The sequence below is a fragment of the Tursiops truncatus genome, chromosome 10 (assembly GCF_011762595.2).
Source record: "Tursiops truncatus isolate mTurTru1 chromosome 10, mTurTru1.mat.Y, whole genome shotgun sequence".
In the NCBI taxonomy this organism is placed as follows: Eukaryota; Metazoa; Chordata; class Mammalia; order Artiodactyla; family Delphinidae; genus Tursiops; species Tursiops truncatus.
The window spans coordinates 5,004,684-5,031,513 of NC_047043.1; the positions used below are offsets into that span (position 1 = coordinate 5,004,684).

At 44.2% G+C, this 26,830-nt stretch overlaps 1 protein-coding gene across 20 annotated transcripts in view; it reads left to right on the forward strand.

The window, feature by feature from the left end:
- The window catches only part of RREB1 (ras responsive element binding protein 1), a 180,350-nt gene that overhangs the window by 105,587 nt on the left and 47,933 nt on the right, over positions 1 to 26,830 (forward strand). For 17 of the 20 annotated variants that reach the window (XM_073810293.1, XM_033863804.2, XM_033863810.2 and 14 more), the window contains 5 exons: positions 1,425 to 1,542; positions 5,092 to 5,216; positions 5,823 to 6,035; positions 9,881 to 9,970; positions 10,678 to 10,841. In XM_073810293.1, the coding sequence (XP_073666394.1) occupies positions 5,865 to 6,035; positions 9,881 to 9,970; positions 10,678 to 10,841 (425 nt within the window). In that variant the 5' untranslated portion in view covers positions 1,425 to 1,542; positions 5,092 to 5,216; positions 5,823 to 5,864. Of the gene's footprint in view, positions 1 to 1,424; positions 1,543 to 5,091; positions 5,217 to 5,822; positions 6,036 to 9,880; positions 9,971 to 10,677; positions 10,842 to 26,830 lie in introns of those variants that run through there. The other 3 variants (XM_033863812.2, XM_073810294.1, XM_033863813.2) reach the window with 3 other exon arrangements.

The window sequence follows — 26,830 nt, forward strand, 5'->3', positions numbered from 1 at the left end:
GGAGTTTTGTTTGTTGGAAGATTTTTTAAATATAAATTTATTTATTTTATTGATTTATTTTTGGCTGCATTGGGTCTTTGTTGCTGCACGCGGGCTTTCTCTAGTTGCGGTGAGCAGGGGCTACTCTTCATTGCGGTGCGTGGCCTTCTCATTGCGGTGGCTTCTCTTGTTGCAGAGCATGGGTTCTAGGCGCGTGGGCTTCAGTAGTTATGGCTCGCGGGCTTCAGTAGTTGTGGCTCGCAGGCTCTAGAGCGCAGGCTCAGTAGTTGTGGCGCACAGGCTTAGTTGCTCTGCGGCATGTGGGATCTTCCCAGATCAGGGCTCAAACCCGTGTCCCCTGCCTTGGCAGGCAGATTCTTAACCACTGGGCCACCAGGAAAGCCCTGTTGGAAGATTTTTAATCACAGTTTCAATTTCATTATTTGTGATTGGTCTGTTCATATTTTCTATTTCTTCCTGGTTCAGCCTTGGAAGGTTATACCTTTCTAAGAACTTGTCCATTTCTTCCAGGTTGTCCGTTTTATTGGAATAGAGTTGCTTGTAGTAGTCTCTTAGGATGCTTCGTATTTCTGCAGTGTCCGTTGCAACTTCTCCTTTTTCATTTCTAATTTTATTGATTTGCATCCTGTCCCTCTTTTTCTTGTTGAGTTTGGCTAAAGGTTTATCAATTTTGTTTATCTTCTAGGTTTTTGTTAAACATTTCTTGCATCTTCTCTGGACGTGTAGTTCTGGGAAATGCTGTGTTCTAGGTCTCTCTGAGTTTGCAGAGGGCCAGACACAGCTTTCTCCCAGGTCGGGGGTTTGAGGCCCCTGGCACCCCAGAGCAGACTTTCTCAAACTCTCAAAGGGCATGTGTAATTTGAGGAGTTTTCTGTATCTTCCCTACAGAAAGGAAAAGATACACCTTTGGTCCTATTTGAACTGTTGTGGACATTTTCCCCACCACTCGGGAAGAGGCATAATAGTCACTGCTTTACTTAAGGGGCTGTTTAGTTCCATATGTTTTACTTTCAACTCTCTTCCTTTCTCCTTCTGTTTCTGATAGCACTTAGTGTTGTCTTTTCTTCTCTTCCTTTTAAAATGGCGGTCCATCAGCACCTGCTGTCAGCATGCCATTCAGATGCTCAAAGCTTCGCTTGAAGCCATTGGTCTCGGCCATTTGCAACGTGATGACGCCCTCGATGTTGTTGGGGCATGTGCTTTGGGGGTTCCTTCCGTCCACGCCACACTCGATTCCAGTTTCTCTTGCTCGGGTGTAGTTGACCTAGTTGCTGGAAGCTTGCTTATAAGTGCAGGCAGGGGATGGGAAATGCTGTTGTCCTTAATTTGTGACTCCCAGTGGTATAAGTGGAGAAAATGATACAGAGACAGGATCCTGTCTGGTCTGGACTCCCTCTTAATGTCATCTTTTCTTGTTTTTGTAGGTTGCTCCAATCTGTTCCAGAGGTGGTGGCTTTGAGGTGTGACCCTGCCCACGCTTGGGCCCAGCCAGCACCAGCTCCTCAGTAAGGAGAGCCAGCTTGATAAGACGAAGATAAACAGGTCAGTTAAACTTTATTGACACTCCTTGAGTCACAGTAACTTTGAATGTTGTCTTCCCTCCCCTCCCCATGTCCCCGTTGAGCGGTCCACCCTCTGCTTGGGGTCCTCCTGAGGTTTTGGTACAAAACCAAGGTGAAGCTCTCACTGTGAACTGCTAGTTATTCCGCACCTAAGAGCCGGGGGTGTGGGGTGAGAAGTCCCAGAAAGCGTGCCGAGGACCTGGCTCACAGGAAGCAACGCTGCAGGCACCCCTGTTCCCTGCTTCTTCCTTCCCACCCGCAGATTTGAACTCTTTGTGTTCAGAACTGGAACACAAGGCCAGTCCACTTGGCCATGTCAATAGAGATGACGATTTCCTTTCATGTCTGTGATTTGGGGGCCTCATCTGGGTTCCCACTCCTCTCTGGTTGCAGCTGGAGGAGATTGTACTAGAATGGGGCCAGTGATTTTTATTTAGTTTATTATGGTTATTATTATTATTTTTTAATTTGCAGTGATGGAGCTGATGTGTAGGATGGTATCAGGGAGCAGAGGAGAGAATGAAAATATACGAACTATAAGTATTTATAAAGAAAGTGTGCTTTGTAAATGGACCTTAAACTGTTAAACCTATCTTTCACCCCCTGAGATTGAGTATCAGAAGGTTTAGGTTGGTCAGTTTGGATTACTGCTCTAGTGTGGTCCACGGTCGGGCGTGGGGTAGGTAGAATGGACTAATTCTGGCTGCTGGCTTCTGGTTAAATTAGTGCATAAATGCACCTTAATGTTAAGGTGGATTTGTGTTTTCTGACCGGGAACAATGGGCTGCATTGTTTTACAACCAGGTCCCTGCCCTTCTTCCTGCTCCATCCTCCCTAAAGGAGAGCTCACGCATAACACACAAGCGCAAACTGGAGGAAAATCTTCGAACAGGTCTGAGAGGCTGGTTTGGGTTTTGCTTCTGAAACAGCTTTTCAGGGACGAGTCCAGTGACTGTTCTTCTTGTCAGACAGTGTAACTGGGAGTTTCATTTTGTTAATTGCTCTTTCTGATCAAAGATGAGAAGAGTCTGTATTTTAAAAAAAATATTACTGTTTACTTACATTTAAACAAGGAAAAGGAAGTGAATGTAGGTGATCTTGGTGTCCTCAGTGGGTAGTGTCACACTTCACACTTTAGCCCAAAGGGGAAATAAATTTAGCAAATGTCTTCCTGTCCAGACAAAATGGGAAATAGCAAGTTTGCATGACTTTTCTCCTTTTCCAGTTGGGATATAAGCCCCTGCAACTTTCAGCCCTTAGGTTGGTTAACTGTTGTGACTATTGCTGGGTTTCCTATATTTAGGACATTTAGGTAGTTTGCAAGAATGTATCTTTGATGTTATAATGATTGTGACAAAAATTCTTACTGGCACTTTGGCTCTTTTTGATGAATATATTTTTTGTTAATTTTCATATTGACTATTTCCCTTTTTTCCATTTTCTTTCCCTACTCAGTGAAAGAATTAGAATATGTTTTCTATAACTTATAATTTTATATTTATCTAAAAGGTGTTTTCTCTAATCAATTCCTGGTCTGAAAAACTCTACCACACTTTTCTTCTCTAAGTATAGTAATAGGACAAAAGCAAGATCATCTAAACTCCCACTATAAATTGGTGGAAAGGTTAACTTTATTTTTACTGACATAATGTAATTACAATAAAGATTTCTAGTCATTTATTTTATAATTTGATGTACATTAAAACTATGGGGGATATATATTTAAAAGAATGAGATGGTTTTGGTATAGAAGGTGTCCCCTTACTTGAATCAAGGAACTAATCATATACTGATTGATGACAGCAATTCTGGGGAACTGATGATACTTTTGTTAGAAATCCTTTAAGAAAGAAAATGAGGTATGTGTATACTTCCGTATGTGTGTACTCGTGTTGAATGTTTCTTCCTAGAGAGGAATTTCCCAAATAAACTTTCAAAGACAGTCAAAATTGGAAGTTTTAAAGTACAATTTTTAATAAGTTTAAATGGTCTTCCATATATGGAGGAAACTTCATGGAAAGACAACAGCTTTGGGGTTTGTTGTTTTCTTGTTTGTTTTAATTTTGGACCAAGGTTTCCTCTTTATTTTTTTTTAATTTAATGTGTATTTTTATTTATTTATTTTTAATTTATTATTTATTTGGTTGTACCAGGTCTTAGTTGCGGCAGGCGGCTTGCCGGCTCAAGGTTTCCTTTTTTTTTTTTTTTTTTTTTTTTGCGGTACGCGGGGGCCTCTAACTGCTGTGGCCTCTCCCGTTGCGGAGCACAGGCTCCGGACACGCAGGCTCAGTGGCCATGGCTCACGGGCCCAGCCGCTCCGCGGCATGTGGGATCCTCCCGGACCGGGGCACAAACCCGTGTCCCCTGCATCGGCAGGCGGACTCTCAACCACTGCACCACCAGGGAAGCCCCAAGATTTCCTCTTTTAATGGGAAACATGTGAGGGGTGAGGCTGGATCAGTGGTCTTAAGTTGTATGTTTAGTAGTTAGTCCTCTGACTTACCATTTGGAAAAGTATTAGAGTCATATCTTCAAAATGTCTACTAAAAGGAAGGCACATTTTGTCTTTTGACAAGGAAAGTACTGTTCCTGAGCTTCTCTTTGGCTCTTGGGTAAGGTTTTAGCTCGGGACTTCTCAGCTGATGGCAGCATCACTTAATAAAGTTATGTCCCCAGGCTTTCCTGCTCTGCTGCTGGACACGTTTGCAGCTGCTCTGGGTGTTACCGTTTGTCACATCCTAGGTCACTTCTCCTAGAGGTGGAGGAGGAACCACAAGACATCACATTCTTTCTGGTGTTGTTCCTAAATATTCACTTCGCTCCTGAGATAATTAGCTTGATCTCTGAGACAGCTGTGGACTTGAAAAATTTAATGCACCCTGGAGCATAACAGGATGTGTGGCTAGAGAATATCTTCCCAGATAAAATAAGGGAAACAGTTGACCTGGAGACTTACTTCTGGCCGTACCTGTAGCCATAGTACTTCTATGGAAGAAGCATAACTAGAAAAGGCCTGGAGAAGTAAAGTTTGATGTGTACATGGGCTGTAGTTTTCCCTTTAGTCAACCTATTTGTATTACCAAGTTTCTTTAAGGTCTGACCTAGTCCCTCCTAGACTCTGAGCCTTTAGAGGTTTTAGCCTTCAGACTCTGACTCCTTTACTGCCTTATCTTTGGTCAATTTTAGGGGGAGGCAGGAGATGGTCAAGTGGGAGTCTTGAGAGTCCTTGTGGGAGACAGGAGTAGAGTATGAGAGAAAGTTTGCTGTATGGATATAAATATGAGCTTCAGAAAATAAAATACCACAGAATCGTTTTGGCTGTTGGGAGTGAGGGTGACAGCACTGTAGGGCACATCAGTTAAGGGTGAAAAACAACCACAGAACGTGGTTTTGGAAGAAAAAGAAGAGTTAGCCGCCTCCTCTCACACTGTTCCCTGTAGTCTTGAGAATATAGTGGTCTGAGATTAGAGTAAACAAATGGTTTCTGTTTTTTCTTCACTGAACCTTTTTGCCTTTGCTTTTCTTCCAGTGTCAGCGAGTGATACCAGAGAAGAAAAAAAAAGAAGTGAACCCAACCTCATTTCCTCCTCCACGTGGGCGATTGCTACAGCAGGGGAAGGTCTCACAGTATATCAGTTGGGGCAGAAAATGGAGGTGATTGGCAGTGGGGGCTGGGTTTTCTTCTGTCCATTTTCTGGGGTACAGCTATATTATGTACTTGCATGTTTTAAGAAACAGTCTTTTTTATGCTGATTTGAAATTTGGTTATAGTGTTGGGTGATAGCGTTGGCTTCTCAGTTGTCTTAACAGTTCGGGCTCCCCATTAAAATCACGGTATTGTAGCCTGGAGTTTAAGTGAAAGCTGAGGTTTCTCATCCTTAGTTGTTAGGTCTAGAACATGCACATAGCAGTAAGTGAGTTAGGCTGTTAGGTGGGTGCTGGCCAGATGGCAGCTCCTCGGCTTCCTAATTGTTGTAGCCTTTCCCACTCTCCCTATTGAAAGCTTAGGAAAGGCAGAAAGACCTGCCTTGGGCAGCTTCGTCGGTGGCACATGCTCAGAAAGGAAGCAAGGTTATCGGTTTGGTATGACAGCACTTGGTTTAGATGAAAGCTTAAGTCATAGGAGTCATATGAGTGTCAGCTTGAATTGAAGAAGGGGTTTTAACCCGACTGCAGTGGTGGCAGGCATGGCCACTGCCACCTGGTCGTGACAGAAGCCTAAACTTCCCATTGATCACATCAGCAATTTCTGATTTTCAGTTCCGTGGCCGAGGCTTCCTAGAAGCTTAAACCTTTGTCCCAATGATGTCAAGTTCGCCCGTTGGCTTGGAAGGTTCAGATTTGTCTTCCATCAACACCATGATGTCAGCGGTAATGAGCGTAGGGAAGGTTGCCGAGAATGGTGGGAGCCCCCAGAGCATCAGGTCCCCCACGAAGCCTCCGGGACCAAATCGTATTGGCCGAAGGAACCAGGTAAGCGTTAGTGTGCCTGGCTGTGGCATCCATGAGAGTGTTGGGAGAAGGATGTCCCCTTGAGCCCCAGCTTCCTAAGCCAGAAACTCAGATGTGGTCAGAACTGAATGGATGTACCCAGAGGCCATAAACCTTTTTCAAGAGCTAACTTCTCATAGCTTATGTCAGTTTCCCTTTGTAGAGAAAATTTTCCACGCTGTGGTGTCAGTATTGGTGAAAGCGCCCTTATTCTCTGCCGTGTGATTTGAGTTGAATGCGAGCTTTCTCCACGGGACAGGCGAGGCAGAGAACTCGGCTTATTCCTCTCCTGTGGCATGATTTGTTTCCTCGTTCAAGCAGCTGGTTAATTGGGTTTCTGATGCCACCTCCTTGATTTTTTTTTAAGTGTCTCCAGATTAGGTAGTGATGAGTCCTGGCTGTGCTGGAGCTGCTCTTCAGCTTCCATCCTTGACAAAGCACACAATGGGGCTCCCGAGAATTCCACTCAAGATGCCATTTATTCCTCTTGAATTTTCAGAGATCAGGAAGGGTGGAGAAGAGGACATGGGAGGGCAGGGATGTTATGAAAGGCCATGTCTCCTCCCTTGGGAAATAAGATGAGTCTTTTAATTAATGTACAAACGGGGCACTTGAGAAGGTGTTGCTGTCCTGCAGCAGCATGCTCGACGGTGCGTGAAGCTCAAGGACTGAGGTGAGCCATTCCCCTTTCCACTCCGCGTCCACGTGATGTGAACGTTCCATGTTTGGCTTCACTGATTTAATGGGGTCCCGCCAAACCCTTGGGAGAAGGCAGTCTTCTGAGTTTGTCCAGGGACTGGGGGTGGACAGGAAGGTAAGCCTGTTGGGCTTTTGTGAGTTAATTTTCTTTTTTTATTAACAATCCAACAGTGACTGTCCTTATACAGAATTGTCTGAGCATAGTGTGATGGTCTTCTATAAATTTGTAGACGTACAACATGAATTACAGCTTTTGATACGATGTGCCCTCCAGGAAAAGCTGTCCCTGCCTAAAATCCCTCCAGCAGCACAGGAGTGTCTGTTTCTCCACCTCTTTCTCAAGGCTGAAGACTTGGCAGAGTTAAATGATGCTTTAGGGTTGGGGCATTGATACTTTTTCTCTCTTTTTTCCCTTGTCTCCACGTGCCTCTCTTCCTATGGGTACCTGAGAAAATTCTCAGCCTGTTTGACTGTGGCCTGAGCCGAGAAGGAGTGCTAGCTCTGGGAAGAAAAGGTTTATTTCCACTCTCATGTGACTGTCCATCCATCCATCTATCTGTCCATCCCTCCATCCATGCCCCTATTTCACAATATACACCCTCCTCCTCCTTCCAACCAGGTACTGCGCCAGGTGCCGAGCTCTTCCTTAGAGTCCAGCATCGCCCCAACACAGGCAGACCTGGCCCAAGTCCAGGCTCTGGTCCCTTCCCAGTGATTCAGACAGTAGGTAGAGTCGTAGAGGGGGCCCACGGCACCTCCCTCCCTGCATGGTAAGTGGAGCTGACTCCACAGGGGTGCCTGGGCCATTTTCCACCCACTTCTGTGTCCTCTGGGGTTCCTTAGGGCACTGGCTGAGTTTTTGAAAGGAGGTCTGGGCTAGAGGTAGGATGGGAAAGACAGTGCATTAAAAAAAACAAGCGCAGTGCGGGAGAGAGAGTGCAGAGTGCGTTGTCCTTACCTGGGATGGACAGGAGGGCTGAGAAGGGAGCCCTGGGGAGAAGCCCAGCAGCTAGCAGAGTTCCAGGGCAGATTAACCACAGCCGGAAGCCAACAAGGGTGCCAGATAGTTTCATTATGGAATGGTTAGTTATCACATTAGCTGCTAATTTTGTCTGTCAGCTCAGGAAGTGTGCTCCTTCCACCAGCACGGCCACAGCCACTGGATTCAGCACTCTCCAGTAGGTCCTCTTCCAGCATCACGATGCTCCCTTCTCTGTTTGATTTGTCTTTAAAAATTAAATCTGAGTCTGGAGACTTCCTTCTCCCAGACCATCGTGGATGTCCTGGACCTGTGCTATGGTCTGCAGCGTGCCGCTGCCCGCCTCTGAGAATGGTGAGGCTCCAGTTAACCATAAACCCAGAATCAATCCCATTAGCCCCAGGGGACAGTCAGCGTGTCTGGAATCTGTCTCAGGGGAACGCAAGATGATTTTTTTAAAAAGAATTTAAAAATCCTCAAGAGGCTGGCTACTTGGAGGCCTGACTTTTTAACATGTATTTCCATCCTACCGATGAATCTCTTTTTTTAAAAAAAGAAAACAAAGCACTTTTTAATATATATTATCACTAACCTAATAATTTAACAAAAATACCCCAAAGACCGAGTTTGGGCCCAGCTGTGAGGCATCCCTCCTTTTTATACGAGTGCTCTCACTTTGTTGTTACTACTTTTGGTTTTGGTTTTTCTGCCTGGTGGTTCTTGGCCAGCTCCTTTGTGACTGTCGTAGAGTGGGGATGAGACGGTCTGACACCCTCTTCCCCGCAGACACACACGTTGCCTCGGGGAGGAGTGGAAGTGGATGACCACTGGGCGAGGGTGCAGCGTTTTTTTGTGTTTTGTTTTTTAAATTGTCTCTGGGTTGATCACCTTCCTTAGAATTCACATCTGTGATTGTTTTTAAATTCAAGAGTGAAACAATGTGTGGCGTACCTATTTCTCAGACCCGAGGTCGCAGACCGGGAGCAGGTGTATGTCGCTTACAGTGAGGCTTGTTGGTCTCTGAAGAGCGAGAGGGACCCACTGTAGAGCCGTGCGCTAGACCCACCATGCGTCCACTCCACCCCGTCTGGTGCCATTTGTTTTTATGGTCTTCAGGGTGACTTTTATTTTCGTCATCTCTCATGAGCCAACCACAAGGGTGTTTCCTTTCTGTGCCTTGGGCTTCATCCTTTTTGGGTCAGACTTACACAGCCTGGCGGTTTGGGGCATGGGCTGTGGAGCAGCTGGCCTGAGTTTTAATCCTGGCTCTGCTACTTAATAGCCCTTTGATCTGGGGCAGGTTACTTGCCTCTCTGTACCCGTTTCCTCATCCCGAAAATGGGGTCCATAGTGGTGGCTGTTTCTCACAGTTGTGTGAAAAACACTATTCTGTATGTGCGGAGTTTAGCACATAGTAAGTGTTCAATAATTGGTATCATTTCAGGGAACAGAAATGCATTCAAATGAGTACAAGTGAAAAGAGGCCTATTGAAAGGTGCCCGAGGGTCCAGCCCTCCCTCCTGGCACCTCCCAGAGACTGCACCCTCCCTCGCTCTTTTTTATTATTTATAAGCAGTTAGGTGCTCGCAGCGAGTAAAAGGATCCCGTTGATGTCCGATGGGCACACTGGTGGGTACTGGGGCCTTCCACCCTCGGGAGGGTGGGTTTTTGACGTGAGAGCTCTTCCCTCTCGTGTGTCTTGGTGGACTCAAGACCAGGTAGAAACTAGTGACTGGAACCTGGGTCAGAATTGAGGAGAAATACATCCCTTTTCTAGCTCAGCTGTGACTTGATGCTTAATTTTTCGCCACCGCTGATGATTAACTGAATGGTGTCTAACAAGAACACTAGTATTTATTGAGCACTTAGCCTGTACGGGGCACCGTTCTGGTGCCTTCTGTGTGCTGATTGATTTAATCCTCATCACCGCGTGATGCAGTAGATGCTATTATTTTCCCCATTTTACAAATGAGGAAACGGAGGGCAGACGGGACAGCCACTCTCCCAAGCTCATACCCAGCCAGGCTCCAGGGCCTATGCTCTCAGCTGCTCTGTTGCTACAGCTTGTCAGACACAGATGTTTATAACACAGATGAGAGGCACTAGCTCACTGAGCTGAAATGGATTCTCCCTTTTATTCTCTTTTCAGGAAACAAAAGAGGAGAAGTCTTCCTATAACTGTCCCCTGTGTGAGAAGATTTGCACTACACAGCATCAGTTAACTATGCACATTCGCCAGGTTTGCTGCTGCTTTTGTATTTTCTTTGTTAAGAGAGGGGATGGGATTTTATCTTAATGGATGGATTGTGGCTGTTTCATTTAGATCTAATATTCTTAATTTTGAGGGGGCAGTTATGAAATAATTTTTGTGTGTCCGTGTTATTGTGACAAAGTCCCAGGTCAACACAGAATATCTTTTTGGAATTTAGCAAACATCTAATTAACTAACCACATGTAACAGAAGACTTTTCATCATCTGTGACTTGCCATTGTGAACCAAATCTCCTCACAGTACAGTGAGATTATAGTTGTAGACCCTAATTCTATATATTGCTATAAACTTACATCATGTAGCAGGGAATTCCCTTGATTTGGGATCTCTTTGGGCTTTTTTTCTTTACTGTAAGATTTATCCTTCTCCCTTGCCTGCTGTGGCTGGTTCATGACAAGTATTGAATCTAGAACAGTGAAGGGCTGACAATATTCAAATCGTAACATGGTACTGAATAGTAACATTGTTTAGTAACTTGGGTTTGATAGAACACAATATTTATTTGCCTATGGTCTCAATAGATTTTGATGTTCGGGACGATATTTTAAATGAAAAAGAAAAAAATTGGTGAGAAGTGTTAGTTTTTTTTTAATAAAGCTCTGAACGTGCATTTCATAATCGCCTCATTTTGACCCGTCTTCCTAAGTGACCACTGCGATCATTGCTTTCTGTAGCACAACACAGACACTGGAGGGGCCGACCATTCATGCAGCATTTGCGGGAAGTCGCTGAGCTCGGCCAGCTCCCTGGACCGCCACATGCTGGTGCACTCTGGGGAGAGGCCTTACAAGTGCTCTGTGTGTGGCCAGTCTTTTACCACCAATGGGAACATGCACAGGTGAGTGAGGGCAGCCTCTGCCTGCTGGCTAGAGCCTGGAGGTTGACAGAAAGCAAAGTGGCCTTCCATCCATCTTAGCTAAAGGCACAAAGAGTTCTGTTCACTGTATGGAAAAGCCAGAGATGATTTTGTGTGCCTGCCGTGTACAGTCTCCAGTGTGTCAGAGGTGTCTGCTCAAGGAAACAGAAGTACCTGGGCTAGGTCTTTGGCCGATGGGGGAATCTTCAGGGTGACCCTTTACCAATTGGAGTTTCTTTGCTTAGATGCCAGAGGTGGGCAGCTTATCAGACACAGAGGAACCCTTGCCTTTTTAAAACTATTTGCATATGCCTACCAGATACCCTGCAGGGCGAAAAATTTCTGGAGCAGTTGAATAAATAGTTAAGTGGGCTGGTCCTAGAGCTTCAGGATAAGATAGGATAAAATGAGAAAGAAAATCTGATAAATGTCAGGAATCTACTTCCTGAGGGAGAAAGAGGCTCACTCAGAAGTGGGAGGGAGCTCAGTGGTGGGTATATTAAAATGTGGGAGGAACCAATGGAAAATGCACTTTACAGAACGATTACTTAATTTTAAGGGTTAGAACAGACTTTTTTTAATGCTTTCTTTTTTTACACACACATTTAGGAACATTGGAAATCCAGGAAAACGTTTTAAAGGGACTCAGAATTTCACCTTCTCAAAAAGTCAGGCTGTTTTTATTTTTCCGTATTCCCTTTTAGGCGTTATGTTGATTTCTTTTAAAGAGTTGACTAACATTGTTTTTTACATATTTACTCAAAAGAAGACTTTATATAGTTGTGAAATTGATATTTTATCATATATAAATACTCAAACGAGATGGTCCAGTTTATTCCAACTGAAATCATTTTATGATCCACTGATGGTGTACTTGGGACATACTGGTATAGTGGTAAATTTCTGGATTTTTGGAATTAGGCTCCTGATTTCAAATCTCAGCTCTGCTACTTGTAAATTTTCCATCCTTGAGCAAGTTGCATAACCTTGGTACCTCACTTTCCTTCTCTTTAGAATGAGATTTTTAATGAGGATTTGGAGATAATGAGTTTAGCCCATGGCAGGCACTCAGCCAGTGCTATTTATTATTTTTATTTGCATTTCTGAGTATTGCTGCAATAATTTGAATCCTATGGAGTTCTCAGTCTGAACTCCTAGAAGTAGGGTAGAGTATGACATGAAAGGTATCACTATTTTAAAGAATTTTGATGAAGTGGGGTTTTTTTTTTCCTATATAAGTTCCAATCCCCTTTGCCCCTCATCTCTTCCTAGGAGTGTTTCTGGGTACAAAGGAGGAAGTGAATACTGTCATCATTTTTTAATATAGTTTACATTTTAGTGTTTTACTTTTTTACCTCCACATCAGCCTGTTAGTATCATTTTGCCTTCTGTTTGCCATTCGTTTTGTTTTCCCTTCTCCTTTTATCCCACCTGCAAAAAAAAAAAAAGTCCTCTGTCGCTTGTGTATTTGACCCCTCAAAATCTGGTCCTAGAGGTATTGCCTGTTCCCTTCTTGGGGGGTTTCCCCGCTTTCTCCTACCCAATTTTAGAACATTTTCATTACCCCAAAAAGAAACCTCATACCCATTATCAGTCACTTCTCATTACTACCCACCCTCTAGGCCTAGGAGAAGACTCATCTACTTTCCTCTGTTGATTCACCTATTCTGGACTTCTCATATAGCATGCGGTCTTTTGTGACCAGCTTCTTTCACTTAGCATTAATGTTTTCAAGATTCATCTATGTTGTAGCATCTATCAGTATTTTATTATTTTTTATTGTCATATAACAGTCCATCGTATGGACATACCACATTTTATTCACCTCTTCATCAATTGGTGGACATTTGAGTCATTTTCACTTTTTGGCTACTCTGTATAATGCTGTTGTGAACATTGTTGTACAAGTTTTGTGTGGACATGTGTTTCCACTTCTCTTGGGTAGATACTTAGGAGGGGAATTGCTGAGTTGTGTAGTAACTCCATGTTTTAACATTTTGAGGAACAGCAAAGCTGTTTTCCAGAGCAGCTCCATCATTTTACACTCACACCAGCAGTGTGTGACGGTTGCAGCTTTACACATCCTTGCCAACACTTGTCTTTTTCATCACAGCCACCCTAGTAGGTGTGAAGTGAAGTCCCCATGCGTTCATAATTTTAGTTTTCACATTTAAGTCTACAATTCATTTTAAGTTGATATTTGTGTATAGTATAAGGAAGGAATCCAAGTTCAGTCTTTTGAACTATTTAAAAACTTTTCTTTCCTCATTGAATTATCTTACCAGCTTTATCAAATTTCAGTTAACCATTAGTGTAAGGATTTATTTCTGTACTCTCAATTCTGTTCCATTGAAAGGTATGTCTATCCTGAGGCCTAACACTGTATTGATTACTATAGCTTTTGGTAAGTTTTGAAATTGGGAGGTGTGACTCTTCAAACTTAGACCTTTTCCTAGATTGTTTTGGCTATTCTGGGCTGCTTGCATTTCTGTGTGAATGTTAGGGTCTGCTTATCAGTTTCTGCAGAAAAAAGCAGCTGGGAAGATTATAGGGATTGCAAAATGTGTAAGTCAGTTTGGGGGCATCGCCATCTAACAATATTAAATCTTTGAGCACGGGATATTTTCCATTTATTTAAGTCTTGATAGATTTCTTTCCACTATGTTTTATCATTTTTAAGAGTGCAAGTTTTATATTTATTTATAAATATATTTATTTATATTTATTTTAAATTTTTTCCAAGGTGTTTTATTCTTTTTAGTGGTATTGTAAATGGAATTGTTTTCTAATTTTGTTTTTTGACTGTTAGTTGCTAGTGTATAAAAATAACAATTCAAATTTTATATTGGTTTTGTTTCCTGCAACCCTTCTGATCTTGTTTATTCATTCTAATAGTTATTTGGTGGATTCCTTAGGATTTTCTATATCTAAGATCATGTCATCTGCAAGTAGAGAGAGTTTTCCTTTTTCCTTTGAAAGCTTGTATTTATTTTTCTTGCCTGCTAGCCCGGGCTAGACCCTCCAGTGTGATGTTCAATAGAAGTGAAAAGAATGGACATCCTTGTCTTATTTCTGATCTTATGGAGGAAAGATTTAGTCTTTTCCCATTAAGTATGCTGTTAGTTGTAGGTTTTTCATAAATGCCCTTTATCAGTTTGAAGAAGTTCCTTTCTATTCCTAGTTTGCTTGGTGGTGTTGTCATGAAAAGGTGTTAGATTTTGTCAAAGGCTTCTTCCACATCTATCAAGATGGTCAAGTTGTTTTTGTCCTTTATTCTGTTTTGGATGTTAAATTAACCTTATTCCTGAGATAAATCCCACTTGGGCACAATGTATAGTCATTTTGTCATATGTTGATAGATTGGGTTTGCTAGTGTTTTGTTAAAGATTTTTGCCTATATTTATAGGCAAAGAGATATTGGTCTGTAGTTTTCTTGTGATGTCCTTTGCTGGTTTTTATATCAGGGTAATATTAGCCTCCGAGAGTGAATTTGGAAATATTCTCTCCTCTGTTTTTTGGAAAAGTTTGTGAAGAGTTGGTATTAATTCTTTTTAATTAAATATGTGGTAGAATTCATCAGTGAAGCCATCTGGGCTTTTCATTCTGAGAAGTTTTTAAGTTACTAATTCAGTCTCTTTACTTGTGATAGGTCTGTTCACATTTTCTGTTTCTTCTTGAGTCAGTTTCAGTAGTTAATGTCTTTTCCAAAAATTTAGCCATTTTGTCTAAGTTATCTAATTGGTTGCCATATAGTTGTTCATAGTGTCCCCTTACAATCCTCTTTATTCTGTAAGGTCAGTAGTAATGTCTCCTCTTTCATTCTTGATTTTAATAATTTGAGCCTTCTCAATTCTTTTCCTTAGTCAATCCAGCTGAACATTTGACAATTTTATTGGTCTTTTCAAAGAACTTTTGATTTTGTTGATTTTTCCTCTGTTGCTTTTCTGTTCTCTAGTTCATTAATTTTCCACTCTAAACATGATTTTTTCCCTCCTGCTTGCTTTAGGTTTAGCTTGCTCTTCTCTTTCTGGTGTTTTAAGGTAGAAGATTAGACTGTTTATTTGAGAATTTTTTTTAGTAGAGGCACTTACAGCTATAAATTTCCCTTTAAGCATTGCTTTCATCACATGCTATAAATATTTGTATGTTGTGTCTTCTTTTTCATTCATCTCAAAGTATTTTCTAATTTCCCTGTGATCTCTTCTTTGGTTATTTAGGAGTATGTTCAATTTCCACATATTTACTTCTCAAATTTATTTCTATTATTAATGTCTAATTTCATTCCATTATAGTTGGAGAACATACTTTCTGTGATTTCAATTTTTTCTTAATTTATTGAGGCTGGCTTTATGGCCTAGCATATGGACTGTCCTGGAGAACATCCCACGTCTGTTTGAGAAGAGCATGTATTCTGCTGTTGTTGGGTGGAGTGTTTTCTCAATGTAGTGTCAGTTCCAGCTGGTTTATACACTGTTTAAGTCTTCTGTTTCCTCATTGATTTTCATTTATCTTTATGTGCTCTACATGTAAGGTTTGTACAGTTATCATCCCATTTTGCAGATAAGGAAACTTGCTTAAGATCAAAGTCAGTGCCAAGGTTTGAGCATAGGCTGTCAGGCTTAGAGGCCATGAGGAATAATTGATACAGCTTTCGTGTCACTTTGCGTATTAGAAAAAAAGCACTCTTTCAAGCTTTACCCTCTTTAGGAATAATTTCATGTTGTTGTAGAGTATTATTTTCAATGTCAAACTATTTGAGCCATCCTACTAGCATAGTATACTCTATTTCATGAGCATGGAATCGCTTTTTATTGATTTTTTTTTAAGTGTGTTGTTTGTGAATTATGTTGAATTTTTTATAGCCCAACCCTTGATATTACCCTAAGATGCATTTCTCATTTATGCACAATGCGTATTGGAGTTGTTTGTAAATTACTGTTTATAAGTATTTTTTTAAAGCAGGCCTTAGGGATGTTTGTGCTAATTTTGGATTTTGTGCTGATTTTATTGTGAGTCATCTTGATTTGGAGGAGAGGACTAATTGTTGGGGGCTGAGTTCCAGTCCTAATTCTGCAGAACGTTTCAGAAATCTCTCGATTTTTTTATACTTTACCACAATGGCATGGTAAAACCTCACTTAGAACTTGTATTCAAATGCAGTGTTTGTGAAAGCATTGTGAAGGCTTACCATGTACTAGGGAAATGTCCTGGGTGAGGAGTGTTCCTGAGTTTGTATTTTCAGAGCTGAAGGCACCCTTGTGCTGATCTTTGAGAGGTATGCACTCCTAGCTGTGTGACCCTAGCAGGTTAATTAACCTCTCTGTGTCTTGGTTACTTCATCTGTAGAAGGCAGTGATATCTGTACCAATGGGAGCATTGTGAGGATTCATGAATTAACACATGCAAAGCACTTAGGATAATGTTAGTTAATCACTATTTATAAATAGATTTAAATAAGTGGTCACTAGTGTTGTGATGGTGGTGGTGCCACTGAAGGGAGGGATGGCGATTGACTATGCATATGACGCCAGAACATAAATGAAAGGTTGTCTTTTCTTTCACCTTTTGCTATACTAACCCTGTAATTTAAATACCAAAAAAATTATTTAGAATGTTTGAGTTTATCACACTGCATTTATTTTTGTCTTCCCTGTAGAAAATTGAAAACAATGGGTTAAAAGAACATTTGGTGTTCAGTAATCAGTCATAGTCATTACCACCTTCACTTGTTGGTGAATCTGTACTTTTGAAAACAAAAATTATAAAAATGTGAAAACACTGACAAAAATGTGCCAGAAAGAGTAAAGTTAGATTTATTTGTCCTGGTGGATCTGTTCCAGAATCTGATAGTCGAACGGTGAGCTGTGATCTCTCCTGAGCACATACTTGTGTTACATTAATCAGGGGCCAGAGCTGCCCTGGGATGTGTGTGTGGGGATTAAAAAACAAGAGTGAAAACCCAAGTTGTGATTAGCTGCATCCGTACTTGACTGCCAGAGCCTGGAAGGAAGTCAGTGGACTGTGTGTGGTGCTCACGACCAAAGTTCTGTTTCTCATTTTTCTTTGGCTGCTGCTGTTTCTCAGGGTCTGCGGCCGCAGCTGCCATCGGTAGAGCCAGGAGCTCACAGGTCGGGGCTCTGGAGCCCATGCTAAGCCCGGGCTGGTGCACCCACCCCCGAGTCCCTGTTCTGCCTTGTTTCTAACCTGCCCTGGGCCTCCTTTCCTGTGTCAGTTTCGTGTGACACGGCTCTGGGCTCTGGTTTTCAGTACACCCCCTTTGGGGGTGCAGATTCAGTGAGACCCCTGCTGTGACATGAGTCCCTGCGATGCAGATTTCTAGATCCGATTCTCCAAGGCCCGATTCCACAAGGCTGGTCTGAGGACTCCTAGTGCCCCTTCCCTTGGCCTCCTGCTCACCCTGTTCCAAAGGTCATCTGCACACGCATACATGCTGCACACTTCCGTGTGCACGTTCTCTTGGATAAGCCCCACCTTCCCCAGGTTTATCGCTGAGCACCGCATGTAGGAGGCAGATCTGGTTCCACCCCAGACTTTTGTTGCTTCGGCACCCAGAGGGCCTCATTATACGTTTCACAACATGGACCCCAGTACCATGTCCTTTTCAACTTCAGGTTATTCCTAGCTGATAACGAGGTACTCTTTGCAGTCACCCACTTTGTAAAGCAACTCACTATATCTCCTTTGGCCACTAGTCCTTTTATAAGTGTTTGTTTTCTTTGTTTATTAGGCTAATTGGCCTTTTTGTAGAGTTTCCTTTACCTTAGTTTCATGAGAGGACCATCAACACATAATCAATCCAGTAGAATTATCATATTAGTAAAAGAAAAACAAACTCCACAGAATCAGAGAGCGGATTAAATTATGTGCTGTCATGTTGATAGTTGCACTGTAGCTCTGATGCAGCCCATAACTTATAATTTAATTCCAGTAAATACATTTAAATGATATTTAAAACTGATTGTATATTTGGTAACTAGGGACACTAGAGTGATGCAAATTCCAGCTCATTTTGAAAAAGGCTGGGGGAGAGACCATCTCGATTTCTTACCGTATCTGGTACGGTTTTTCAAGTTAACACTTCCCTGACTGCGGATTCTCATGTTTTTGAGGCTTGAAAATCCTTTATCCCAAACCTTTCTAACCTCAGCTTAGTTCCTGAGCAGAATAACAGGCTGCCATCACAGTGCAAAACATGCATCACGGAAACATCACTGTGGCTCCAGCTTTTAACTTCCCAGAACTCTTTATCAGTTGCTCCTATGTTGAAAAGCTGGATTGAGAGGTGCTTGTCTTCCAAAACAAACTTGGGAAACTGAGCCAGAGCACGCCCTCTGGGAGAGCTCAGTGTAGGAAAAAGGGCACTGAGCTTTGCAATTTGCAAAACTTTCCAAAAAGTGCTGGACGGCAGAGCTATGAAGAAGTGATGATACTTGAGAGGGTTGCAATGGATCTCATTTGGAAAGAATCAGACCTCTGAAATGGGTATTTTTCTTTTGCCTTGGAAAATAGGAAATTAATTTCCACTTTGCTCCTCATCTTACAAACTCTAGACTTTTAAGCTGTAAAGAGAGTCCTGGAGTCACGTTGAGGACACACAGGAGGGAGACCCTGACCAGAGCAAGCTTTCCTAACTTCTCCGTTCTTTGGAAGATATATCCTTTGGAGGATAACACATCCTCCAGAGAGCAGGGATGTATTATCATTTCAGCTATGTGTTTAGAAGGTGAGGCAGGGACATCCCTGGAGTGTCATCTGCTTGTTTTGCTTTCCTCCTGCAATGGGCATGCCTTTGTCCATTGCTAAGTACAGGAGACACAGGCCCTGAGGATGCTGCTGGATAATGGACAGTCTTCAGGAACAGAGGCTTATGTGTTCCTATTATGCTGGAAAAAAACATTCGCTGCACAGAAATGTGACCTATTCCATGACGAATGAGACCGCGGAGGCTCTGAATTTAGCACACTACTCTCAGATGCTTAGGCACGGCCAGCCCTTGGCATGTACAGCTGAACTTGGGTATCGGAACAGGTGGCCGGCATTGAAGGACAGAAGGAGCAGACGTAGGACAGTGCTTCGGGAGGGTCACTCCTTTACCCTCCAAGCGCAGCGAGAGGAAGGGCCTTGTGAAAATCAGTCGTGGTGGTAACCGAGTTTCTGAGGGCGCCCTGTCACTAGTTTTGTACCTGCTACTTCTCAAGAGTGGAGGTGCGCATGCAGAGGCTCAGCTAGTCCCATCTTGAAATGAGTCTTAATCACAGTTGCCTGCTTCCTGACATACTCCCTGGAGGGAAGGAAGGGATTGGGTCAGCTCACATGCGAAGAAATTAGTTTAGGATAAAAATCTGTGGGTCACCCTACCCAGGACTGAAAATTTTGTTTCCTTGGAAATATTTCTATAAAAAAGAAGGGGAAAATGATTATGTAATAACACTTCTCTTATCTATAACTAAGTATCTGTTCCTTAGGGGGGAAGACAAATCAGAAGAAAATACCTTTCTGGGACGCTCAGAGGTCTTTACACATTCAGGTCCACTTAGAAGATGATAAACATCGCAGCCCTCTAAAGATTGTTGGGTTTGTGTGAATGAGATTTTAATGTCGTGTACATGGTCAGCACAACTGTATGAGCTGTGCTGGACATGTGATCCTCACATCTGGTGGGTGTTCGGTGACTATATGGTAGTTTCATGATAGCAGTTGGGTATCAAGGCAGTTTCGGTATATTTAGTACCCTGTACTGAAATCGTCAGACATACTTCGGGTACAGTTTAGAAAACCTTTTCTGTTACAAGGGATGAAACTTTTTTCTTTTTAACCAGAAAAAAGAAAGTCGTTAAAGTATAATACCCCATTCCCTGATCATTCCACTTAATATGCTTTTCACTCCCTTGAGAGTCTACATTATTCAAAGGCTGAGAACTTTCCCCTTGAGAGTAAACATTTGTAAATCTATTTATCACAGCAAAATGTCTGAGTTACCACTTCCCCCAGTAGCATTATTAATTTTTCACCAAATGAGTTTATTTGTTTGACTATATTTAAACGTTTTTAGCCTTTCTTCACATCTCATTGGCTGGAATTGAAATTTGTATGCATTTCTTTTAACTTAATAGTTGTTTAAATAAAGGCGGCCTCTCTGTGGGTCCTCTGAGAGCTCTTCCTTCCTCTCTGGCTATGGCTGATAAAGGATGCTCCACGGAATGGGGAAGAGGGCCTCCGTTTCTTCATCTATAATGGGGGTGACGTTTTGCTCACAAAAGTTGTTGTTATGAGGATTAAATGCTATATAATATATACCCAAGCCTCTGGCTTACATAAGATATTTCACAAATTGAAGTTCCTTTCTTTTCTCCCTGAGGAAAGTTTAACCCACTAGTCACTCCTCCGTGCCAGTAAGTATGAGTATTTACAAAACCAAGAAAATAGACTCTGTGCCCTTCGACCATGAGGATTTCAGGCTGCGTCCTAAGTTCGTGATGGTGTGAGAGCAGGGTTTTGTGTGCCGTACACCTTTTCTGAATTGTGCACATCCTCATTATTATTTGAACACTTCTGTTTTTTTGGATTGCTTGTTCTGTTGTGTTTTTACATTTTTTGTGTGGATTTGCACTTACACTATTAGATGAGAGTCTGTGGTCCTTTTCAGAATTCTTACTTTACATTTTAGAAATCTTTACGTAGTAGAAAGCTACCACTCTTCTCTGAGAAAAAGAACAGGTCAGAGTGATTTGTCACAGAATTTTATTCTTCACATGAGATACAAAGTGTAAGAAAATAGCAAAGCTGGAAGTTGACCCATTTCAGTTGACACTCCCTTGTGCAGCCTGTTTTGTGTTTGCTAGACTGACATCCTCCAAAATATTTTTCCTTCTACTTTGTGTTTTCTCTATTCTAATACCCCTTTAACCCTTTCAGCAGAGCTTTTTTTTTTTTTTAATTATTTATTTTCAGCTGCATTGGGTCTTTGTTGCTGCTTGCAGGCTTTCTCTAGTTGTGGCGAGCGGGGGCTACTCTTCGTTGCAGTGCTCGGGCTTCTCATCGTGGTGGCTTCTCTTGTTGCGGAGCATGGGCTCTCGGCGTGCGGGCTTCAGTGGTTGTGGCTCGCAGGCTCTAGAGTGCAGGCTCAGTGGTTGTGGCTCACGGGCTTAGTTGCTCCACAGCATGTGGGATCTTCCCGGACCAGGGCTCGAACCCGTGTCCCCTGCATTGGCAGGCAGATTCTTAACCACTACGCCACCAGGGACACCCCAGCACAGCTTATTTTATTTTATCTTTTTTGAAAGGCTAATTGACAAATGTCCTTGTGCTGTGTCTCACTTTTGATTCTGCGTTTTCCTCTGAAGGACCAGTTCAAGTTCACTTACGCTGGAGAGAGTTTATTCATAGGACCGTTGGAGCGCAGGGAGGTAGTAAACACCAGCCAAGCGTTTTTCCTTGTATCCCTGTTTCTCACATTTACGATCTGCTTCCTAATTAAATTGTTTCTTACCGTTTGGCCACCTGGATGCTAAGGTTTACAGCTTAGCTTTTCTTCTGTTTTGGCAGAGGTCGTGTTTGTCTATTAGTTTGTTTTTGGAGATTAAGCAAACGCAAAAGAAATGTTGGGTGCAGATGATTTGGCATTTTTGACCTATCTTGTCAAACTATTTCGAAAGCTCAGTTGCACCAGGTAAAACTGGTAAATGGCATCAAAATCTGGAGCATCCTTGCTTGCCCACACTTGAGCAACCTGGCAGTTGTGCACGCTGGAAATCAGGTCATGGGAGGCAAGGTGTGTGTTTGCTGGGGTGGGATGTGGCCCGGGGAGCTGGCCTCTGCCCTCTTCTCCTCTGCACACTCCCCTCGTCTGATGGCCCAAGAACTTTGAGCAGATCACGAGTGTGGGTCCCATTTAGTTTTATAATGTGAAAGTAGCAAGGTGAGGAGGAAGGCGGGAGACGGCGAGTCTGACTGCCAGCGTTAGATCACAAACTTAAACCTGCAGGGTGCTGGCTGCAGGCCACGCAGCACGTCCTGCTTTATACCTTGCATTTTTCCGCCTTTGTTTAAATATTCAACCTGTCCAACCTGTTTGGGCTGAACAAGCTGGTGCTAGCAAACATCGAAACTGTCAACGTTTTTCTGATTTGTTAAGGAAGGTGATTAGCAGCAAATTCTGCACCCCGCACCCCCCCCCCCAAAAAAAAGTGAACAAGTAGCACAAAAATCTTAGCACGTGTATTTACCGCACTGGATACCCACTCTCTCCCTTGGGGCGTGTGTGTGTGCTGGTGGCCTTTCTCCTCTGCTTCCTTCAGGGCTCTGGGTTGATGGAAAGCTTGTTGGCCTTCAGTGGGGAGAGAGTTTGTGTTTCCTTAAACCGGAGATGCGGTTGCATAATGGGTTCACTGGGATGCCGCGACTGTACTCCAGTCTCACTCTCTGAGCTTATATAACCCAGCGCCCTCGGGAGGCTGTGCCGGTTTTGCAGGTGAGAAGACTGAGGTCTGCAATGGCAGGGAGTATAGCCAAGGTCCAGGCACATCTTGGACCCTCCTTCCCGGGCTCCTTCCCCCACAGCACATCATGTGGTCCTGTGTGTCACCCCTGGCCAGCCTTTATCCCACTTAGATAGCGGGGACTGCAGTCACAGACAGGGGCCCTGTGATCTAGTTTGTTTCGCAGGTGAAGTTTGTCTTTGGAGCCCTGTTCATTTTCTCTCTGTCTCTGCTGGCCCCTGAGGCGTAGAGGATGGTTGTCCCCGCAGTGGTGGTGACCTCCTGCACCCACGCCCACACCTGCCTTCCCCCTGTGGTGCGTGGCAGGCCGTCTCAAATGGCCCGGCGCAGGCACTGCTCGTTCCTTTTTTGGAAAAGGATGGGGGGCAGCAAACGGTGCAGTGGCACCCCCTTATTACCAGGGAGTCCTCTCTTCCTCCTTGCCCAGAAAGGATGTGAGTAACTGGGCTCTGCGGAAAGGTCTGGTGCCTTGCGCGTTTCCATTCTACTGCGAAGCGTTGAGCTGGGAACTGGCTTGACTGGCTTTGTAGCTGTTTGCCACCGAAGGGCCTTCTTGGGGGGGCGGTGGCAGGTGCCCCCCTCAGAGATGGTGGCTCCCGGCGGAGGGCCTCCATCACCCAAGACCATAGATACGAGTCATTCTTGGGACAGGGCCAGCTCAGAGTGTGGCGCGGCCCCCGGGCTGTATGGGAAGGTTGAAGAAATGGAGGTGTTTAGCCCATGGAAGGGAAGAGTCCGCACAACATGACGGCTGCCCGGAAATACCTAGGGGCTGTCAAGGGGGAAAGCGATCATTCTCGTTCTCTGCATTAACACAGGATGGGCCTGGCAGGCTCGTTCAACTCTATGTGAATGAGAGAGTTCTCTTTGCATGAGAGAGCAGTCAGCTCATCCAGCCTCTGGGGTCTTTAGTTTGGTTTTTTTTTTCAGAATCTTTAATTTTACATGGAAAGAGGTACTCAGTGTCTTTGTGGGTATTATAAACAAAGGAGCCAAATAATGCATGGAGAGTGTTATAACAAATGAAAGATTATTTTAGGAAAACAAGGGCAGACAAACGGGGAAAAGTACAAGAGGGTTCAGGGTATTCGGATTCAAAGGCATGGCTGTTAGGAACAAGGTCTAGAATAAAAGTTTTTTACAAGTTGATATTTATTGACGTGGGCCGACTGCCAAGCTCCCTGCACTGGATTTGAAAGTCAGGAGAGAAGGACGGGGCTCGAGAGTGAGTGGCACGGGCCCTCTGTTGTCTAAGTAGGCGGTCCATAACAAGAGAGCGTGTCCCTCGATTCTGTTCTGAAGTCAGTGACTCCCAGTTTCAACATGAAAGTAGGGAAGGAACGCAGCAGCCACAGGTGGCCTTACTCCTGCCTGAAGGACGGCCGGGAGAGCAAGGACGGGAGGGGAGATATTTTTCAGGCATCGTGACCCCAGCCCTGTCCGTCAGTGAGGAAGTGTTTGCACCAACGTCTCCCACGAGACTAAGATGGAGAAGGAACCCAGAGACAGGGGAGCAGAAATCAGGTCCAGCCAGAGCTGGAGCCCGGAGTCGGGCTGGAGAGCCTCTCTGGGCTGGGGAGCTCTGGAGGGGGAGAGTGCAGAGGCATTTATTTGTTAATGAGAAGCTGGGACCTGAACCCCGGATACATCCTGCCTCGAATTAAGATTCCCTAACTTCTCCCACAGTTTCAAACAATCCTCGCACTGGCAGCAACAGCGCAAGGCTGCAGCCAGCACGAGGAGAGAGATTCTCTGCTTTGGGATGCGCCTCCCTAGAGTCAGGGGAAGAGGAACTGTGGGGGCAGGCTGACGTGCCATGCTGCGCCCCTCAGTGGAGGCAGGGGCAGGAGGAGGGAACCTCCTGTGTCTCAGCCTCCACCAGCCACGTGGCAGAGGCCCGGGGCGGGCTGCAGCCTCCAGGCATTGTGTCCGGGGCAGCCACCAGGAGCTTCTGGCAGAGGATTCCCGCAGCCGGCCTGCGGACAGTAGGGGACGCCTCCCTGAGGTCTGCGCCTCTCTCAGGCCTGACTTCTGCACGTTCCCGGGGGAGCTGTCTCTTCAGTCTCCAAGGCTGCTTACACCACCGTCAAACCTTCCTCCACACCCTGGCACAGCCGGCGTGACCTGCCTGTGGATAAGCATGACTGAACCTGAGCAACAACCGCATCATCAGAAGGTGCCTTTGGGCTCACAGGTGGAGCCACACGGGGAAGAGCTCCCCCGCCGGCCCCTTGTCCACCTCTGTCTTCACTCCCCAGCCCATCGTTTGCCAGCACAGGGCGTGATTGCCTTATAGGCGTCACTCTGGGCTCCGCACCCTGAAACTCCTCCCCTAAACATCTGTTAGGGAAACGCACACAAATCTTTCTGGAGACTTACTTTGCTTTGGCCCAAAAAATAGGTTGTAGAGGTCCGATGCCTCTTAATCTCATTCATTCCCTCTTTGGTTATCACAAGGCTTTGTTGTAAAAGCAAAGCTAGCAAGGGGAATGGACGGGGAGGTGTCTATAATCAGCCTGTAAAAACCTGTGCGAACCTGTTGACTTCAGTCCGGCGGGGCCCTGAGCCATGCTGGGTGCTGGTTTTGTGTACGGTTTGTGTCCTGTTTACTGAGAGTGACCTTCCTTATGATGCCATTCACTCAGAGGATTCAGCCCCTAGATCAGTAAAACCTACGTGGAAATTCAGTCTGAGAAGTGAGCAGACACTAGAAGTGTCTGGATGTTGCCTGAACTTTGACCTTCACTCATAAATTAGACATGGGAAAGCTTGAAGAAGGTTTGAGACCTGCCATGGGGACACCTTCTACTAGGTAGTCCTTTAAACTTGTTGAAAGTTTTTCAAGGGATTTTACCCCAAGATAAGAAGGTTAAATTTCCCTGTTTTTGTTACGTATTGATACCTGGTAAACTTGTGCAGGTAAACTGCAGAGTGAACCTGGGAGAGGTTTAATGCTTATATCCAAAAAATGTCAACATCGTAGTCGGATAGTTAACTGACCTGTGAACAGTGCGAACGGTTAAAGCATGTAACTGGGATCCAGTGGTTGTCACGCTTGAGCAGGCATGGGTAGCAGTGGAGTGAAACCCAGGGTACCGAGCCCTGGCCCAGAGTCTCTGAGTCTGCAGGTCTTCAGCCAGGCCTGAATTTACATCTGTAACAAGCTCCTGGGTAAATGCCAGTGGTTCTGGTTGGAGGACCACAGTTTGCAAGCCAGTGCTCTGTAAGACTGGCAGTATTCTCCCCATTTTGTAGGTGTGGAATCTGAAGCTATCATACCTAAGTAACTAGTGGGGTCTCCGTGATTACTAGATGGTTATTAGTTGGCGCCGTCTAAAACGTCTCTATGCTCTGAGACCACCCCAAGGCTTCATTGCCGTCACATGGTCTCTCCACCTACTACACCATCTTCCCACCTGAATTTGCTTTTTCACCTACTAAATTCCTGCTTCGTTCTCAGAGCAAGCCAGTGCTTGAATGGTTAAGGGTTTACCTCCATTTCCAAATCACACCTAAGAAAGGTCAGTAGAGAATTCTTGTATTTGGAACTGGAAGTGAGGAAGTTGGGGGAGGAGGGAGGGATGTGCTTTAGGAATTGGTCTGTCTGCTCTGAGTTACTAGACTGGCATTCAGCTCTTGTACAGGTGTAGCTGTTTTAGCTGTGATATATTCAGTATTCTTACAGACATCCCACCCTAGCTAAAATGGATCTTTTCACATTTTAGAAGTGAAATAATAACACTTACAGGAGGGAAACTTTGAGCTGAAAATATACATCCACCCCGGAATTCAAAGTGGGCTCCTAAAAAGTACTCAGATTGAGATTTTTTTCCCCTTGTTTTAAAAACATCTGCAATATTTGTCATTATTCATTACTGGAAGAGTCCCCCCACCTCCCAGGAGGGGGCTGGGAGTGCAGTGTTAGGAATGGGAGAAAATTTCCCTTGACTCCTGAAAGAGTTCTGATAAAATGCCTTTCTTAGACCGCGATGTGGCAGGATTTCTGCAGTCGATGTGGCATGCCTCCAAAGGAAATTTCTAGGATTATATGCAGAAAACAGATGTTTACTTTGATTTTACATCAACCTCTCTCTACTGTGGTTGTAGGTGTAGTTTTGTGTTTTTGTTTTTTTGTGTGTGGTACGCGGGCCTCTCACTGTTGTGGCCTCTCCCATTGCGGAGCACAGGCTCCGGACGCGCAGGCTCAGCGGCCATGGCTCACGGGCGCAGCCGCTCCGCGGCATGTGGGATCTTCCCAGACCGGGGCACGAACCCGTGTCCCCTGCATTGGCGGGCGGACTCTCAACCACTGTGCCACCAGGGAAGCCCAATATGTGTAGTTTTGAATGCATAAATACAGATGAATTCCAATAAGAGAAAAAACTATCCCGTGTCCTCAGGGTTGATCTTTGGGGTGTTCTTCATCGAGGTCCCTTCACTGTGACACTGTTT